Source organism: Octopus bimaculoides, chromosome 14, assembly GCF_046866305.1.
Source record: "Octopus bimaculoides isolate indiv1 chromosome 14, ASM4686630v1, whole genome shotgun sequence".
Lineage (NCBI taxonomy): Eukaryota > Metazoa > Mollusca > Cephalopoda > Octopoda > Octopodidae > Octopus > Octopus bimaculoides.
The window spans coordinates 17,509,816-17,515,815 of record NC_142941.1 but is presented as its reverse complement, the minus strand read 5'-3'; the positions used below and the strand labels follow the sequence as shown (position 1 = coordinate 17,515,815).

General features: G+C 35.5%; 1 protein-coding gene across 1 annotated transcript in view; it reads left to right on the top strand.

The window, feature by feature from the left end:
* LOC106879818 (uncharacterized) overlaps positions 1-6,000 on the top strand; it is a 163,783-nt gene that overhangs the window by 136,594 nt on the left and 21,189 nt on the right. The window contains exon 16 of the mRNA XM_089362444.1: positions 2,982-3,132. Coding sequence (XP_089218570.1) covers positions 2,982-3,132 — 151 coding nt within the window. The remainder of the gene's footprint in view (positions 1-2,981; positions 3,133-6,000) is intronic.

Below are 6,000 nucleotides of genomic sequence, written 5' to 3'. Positions count from 1 at the left end.
AGCATTCTATTCAAAAGGAAAGTTCTCATGCTATTAATACTACAGTCAGTAACTTGCTAAATTCTTATAGATAATGTGAGAAATTTCTAACACATTCACATAGACATTTGCATTCATACACACACATACATATATATGTATGGTTTACACACATACTTATGTATGCTCACTCACGTAAACAGAAGCACACACACACACATACACACACACACACACACACACACACACACAGAGTCATGAACCTTTAGAAGTAGATCCTGATGCAAAACTGTTATTTGTAACCAATCAGGTGGAACTTTAGACTCCTTGAGTATGCAGATAATTAGCACGTCTATACAAGCATGAATATTATATATACCGGCTTACATGTACTCATGTATAATGTGTGTATGTCTACACACACACACACGGGTGAGTTAGAAAATATTGCAATTTTTATTTGCTTTACTTTCATTTTATATATATATATATAATACATGTGTACATCTATGTGTGTATATATATACATATATATATATATATATATATATATATATATATATATATGTGTGTGTGTGTAATATATATATATATATATATATATATATTTCTAAATCTCTCTAAAGGAGACTACGGCAGCAGTACTGGATATTAATAGTTATCGCCAAGCCAACATGGCAATCCAAAAAATAGGACGAACGCTGCTGTTGATTAGCTCCAAGAGGCCATTGCCTCTAGCTAGCTATGTGACACACGAATCTGTCTCCATTATAACCTTCGAATAGGGGAGGTCAGCCGCTTCCCCTTGCTGGTCTGGCATCTACAGATTAGTTTCAGGGTGTTTGCCCCTTATCAATGTAGAGCAACTGAACCCAGCAGGTGTCACTACTGACCATCTGTACGAAGGATTATTTACCTAAATTCAGTGGAATACATCCACTAGTTTTCAAAAATAGAAATATTAATATTTCTAAGTCTCTCTAAAGGAGACTACGGCAGCGGTACTAGATATTAATAGTTATCACCAAGCCAGCATGGCAGTCCAAAAAATAGGGCTCCTGTCAAACTATCCGACTCATGCCACTATGGAAAGTGGACATTAAATGATGATTGTGGTGGTGGTCGTCGTGGTGTCAGCGGGGGCAGCAGCAGTGAGGATGATAATGAGGATAATGATGTATTATTATCCTCATATATTATTCATTTTTACAAGGAAAATGGTTGACAGTAACTTTGAAGTTTCAGCTTGTGCACCATCATCATACTGTTATCATTATAGACTAGCTGCTAGCAAACCGAAACTTTGAAGTTACTGTCTGAAAATGAACTTTACTAAAAGGAATCAATTAATCCTCTAGTTTCATGTAAAATTGTTTTTATGTATAACTTCTCATAAAATATCCATCCATCCATCCAACCAACCAACCAACCAACGAACCAATCATGCAAAAAAGGATATCTATGGACAACTGCTTTGAAACCTCCAGTTTCTATATCCAGATTATGAACTCATATTCATATCAATAATAATTGGAGCGCTAGGTTTTGTTAGTAAATGCTTAAAGGATAATCTGGATAAACTGGGATTTTCAGAAAGAGAAATTGACTGGCTGATTCATACATTACAAGTCCAATCTGTGAGTGGAACAGTAAAAATATGCAAGACTTTTTTCAAGTTCTAAATGTGAATTTGTCTGTGTTAACTACATCTCAAAGATGGAGCCTTGTGTCCTTTGTTGGAGACCGGCTCCCTCCTCAGTGGAAGATTTATAATTATTAAAAAATAGAATAGACATACATACATACATGCCTACATGTGTGTGTGTGTATTATGTCATCATCATCATCATCACTTAACATCTGTTTTTTGTGCTGGCATGGTGTCGGACAGCTTGACAGGAACTGGCAAAGCCAGGGGCTGCACTAGATTCCATAGTGTTTTGGCTTGGTTTCTACAGCTGGATGCCCTTCCTGGTGCTAACCACTCCACAGAGTGTACTGGATACATTTTGCATGGCACCATCACCAGTGTTTTTTATGTGGAACCAGCACTCACCCCAATGCTTTTCATGTGGCATCTTGGTTTTAGGATATCAATTGTGTTGTGGTGGGTGGGTCTTCTTGAATACAGCAATACACTGCATATCTTGGTCCTCTGTTGTCTCCTTCATAAAGCTCAGCATTTTGAGATCAACCTCCAGCACTTTGTCCCATGTCTTCCTGGGTCTCCCTCTTCCGCAACTTCCCTCCACTTTAAATGATTGGTACTTCTTTATGCCACTGTCCTCATCCATCCACGCTTAAAACTGACACTACATTGGTTCATCCAATCAAAGGAGCAGCCTGCTAATGTGCAAGTGGCTGAGCACTTCACAGGCATGCCTCAAACTTAATATAATTTTCAGGGAGATTCAGCACAATACAGGCCACTGTTGGGTATTGAAATCATGACCTTACAATCTTGAACTAAATACTGTAACTGCCAAGTCACATGCCTTCACACACACACACACACACACACACATCTAAGAATCAGTGAGTCAAAAAAAACATGCATTCATATATTTGTCAATAGATTGGGTAAATTTATATATTTATAAATGTATATAGTATTATTGATTCATTTCAGCCTATCTTCTAATTTGGTTTCGTTTTGGATGTGAGATAACTGGATACTCTATCTCTCTCTCTCTCTCTCTTTCTCTCTCTCTCTCTCTCTTTCTCTCTCTCTCTCTCTCTTTCTCTCTCTCTCTCTTTTTCTCTCTCTCCCTCTCTTTCTCTCTCTCTCTCTCACTTTCTCTCTCTCTCTCTTTCTCTCTCTCTCTCTCTCTCTCTCTTTCTCTCTCTCTCTCACTTTCTCTCTCTCTATCTCTCTTTCTCTCTCCCTCTCTCTCTCTCTCTCTCTCTCTCTCTCTCTCTCTCTCTCACACACACACACACACACACACACACACACACACACACATACACTTATACATGTGTATACTTCTTCATTTTTCTAGAATTGGTCGAAACTTCAGCATAACAATCAGCCCCATTTCAGCTGCAGCTCAAACAAATAAAGAAGTTCTTAAGATATTTCTCCCAAAAGTAAATGTTGAATACACAGCTCCTTCAGTTGCTTATGTTGGTGGTTATCCTGAGGAATTATGGGTAAGATTATATTTTTTTTTTTTTCTATAGCAGGTCACGTGTACTTTAAATATTTTCAATGTGTCTATGCCTGAGACACTATCAGAAGGCATACAGTGATGTGTTGATAGCGTACTTCTACACAGTTTTATGTGTTATATCTTCTAAGCTATTTATAAACACTTTTAGTTTGTCACTTGGCAAGTGGTACATTGTGCAAGATAACAGTCTACAGTCCACAGTTGATTTAGCACTGTTATATAGGTGCAGGTATGGCTGTGTGGTAAGAGGTTCCTTCTCAACTACATGGTCCTGGGTTCAGTCCCACTGCATGGTACCTTGGGCAAGTGTCTTCTTCTATAGATCTAAGGTTGAACAAAGCCTTGTGAGTGGGGTTGGTAGATGGAAACGGAAAGAAGCCAGTAGCCTGTGTGTGTTTGTCCCCCAATACCACTTGACAACTGGAATTGGTGTGTTTACATCCCCATAACTTAGTAGTTTGGCAAAAGAGAGCAATAGAATAAGTTCCAGGCTTAACAAAAAATAAGTACTGGGGTCAAGTCATTTGATTAAAAATTCTTCAAGGCAGTACCCCAGCATGGCCACAGTCTAATGACTGAAACAAGTAAAAAATAAAAAATACAAGATTTCATGGGAGGTTTGCTTATGATACCTACCCACTGCCCTACCCCCAACCCCCCAAAAAAGAAGGGAAGTTACATTACCTACACAGTTTTATATTTTCATCCTCTCTAAAGGAAAATTCTTAGAGTTACTGGGTACATCTGATTATATAAAGTTAGAGAAATTGATTCCATTTATTGCATAAGTGTGTCACACACACAGTTTATTTAAACGGAATTCTTTTTCATTGATATACTGTGTTATATTTGAATATATGCATGTGTGAGTACTTTATATACATATAAATGTATATATATATATATGTGTGTGTATTTGTAAACACACACACACACACACATCCAGATGTATGCATGTATGTATTTTTAAACAAGAATGCTGTTGATAGTAATTTTGAAGTTTTGGCCAACTAAAGCCATCGTTAGACTGGCCAAAACTTCAAAGTCACTGTCAATGACATTCTTGTAAAAGAAGAATAAATTTGTGCTCTACAAAAGTATAGAGTAACCCTCCAGATGTTTTTGTTTTTTATGCTCTCATTTCTCATTCTGTCAACGTTTTTTTTTATGTCCTGTACCCATATATATGCATGTGTATATACATATATATGTAGGTATATACATATATGTATGTACATATGCATATATTTATATATTATTTATATATTATTTATTTATATATATATATATATATATATATATATATATGGTAAACGGTGAATTCCACTGTGGTAAATTCCGCACAGAAAATTCCACCAAGTATGGGTTACAATATTATGGAAATAAAAAAAGAAAGCATAAAAAATAATATCAATAATGTCAATAAATACAAAAATATGAGGGAGAAAAAATAATTATAGAACAATAACACTGAGAAATATATGGTGAATACTTTGAAGGGGTATCATTGAAATTTATAAAACAAAGCAAATACTCAATGATAGATAAACATATTATGCAGTGTTTACAAAACAAAAACAAGATCATCTTTGCAAAAATACTACAGTAATATAACAGATCAAAAAACCAGAAAATCAGAAATGTGCAAATAGAAAAGGTAACAACCAGTGAAAAGGTTAAGATTTTAGTAGATAGCCCAGTAATAACACCAAACCAAATAGAAAACAATAAACCCAATGTTACAATATTTGACCACTGAAGAAAAGAAACAGTAAATAAATTAAACTTTCTTATCCTAACTCTGCTTCACAACATACTTGCTGTTATTTTTTATCCTATTGTTATAATAAAATGTGTGCTAAAATTTAATCTTTTCTTTCTTTATCCCAAATTATATTAGTTTTGAAATTTTGTGATGAGTCTTTTTCATAGATTCTTGTTCGATGGGAGTACATTAAAGTGGTCCCATCTCAATTCAAGTAGATTATGAAGATCATTTTCTAGCTCACCTTCAGACTTACTCACTCTCTCTATCTCTCTCTCTCCCTCTCTCTCTCTCTCTCTCTCTCTCTCTCTCTCTCTCTCTCTCTCTCTTTCTCTCTTCTTAAGACTTGAGAGACAGACAAATTAAATAATATAGATATTGAGCCATGGTCTAGAGAAACTAACCACAGTGATTATTAGCGGGAGCAGCTTATATTGGAAGTCTGTCCATGGGTGAAATTTACCATGGTGGAATATACCATGGTGGAATTTACCTAGAACCATATATATATATATATATATATATATATATATATATATATATATATAGAGAGAGAGAGAGAGAGAGAGAGAGAGAGAGAGAGAAGGAGAGAGATGTAGATATATATATATATATATATAGAGAGAGAGAGATAGATAGATAGATATAGATATAGATATATATATGCATATATGTACATACATACATACATACATATATATTAGGTTGTCAAGAAAGTTCTTGCAGTTTTTAACCTTTACATTCAGATGCACATATCTCAGCTCAAACAAAACTTTATTAATCAAAATAAACACCATCAGAATCAACACACTTTTGCCAACGCGAAACAAGTTTATTTATGCCAGTAGCATAAAAATCCTGTGTTCTGGTGGCAATGAAGTCGTTGAAGGCATGTTTGGCATTGTCTTGGTTTTTGAAACATTTCTCATGCAGGAAGTTGTCAAGATGCTTGAAAAAGTGATAGTCAATACACAAGAGGTCTGGTGAGTATGGCGGATGAGGCAGAGTTTCATTGCCCAATTCGTTCAACTTCTGCAGGGTCAGTTGTGCGATGTGCACCCAAGCGTTGTTGTGGAGAAGAAT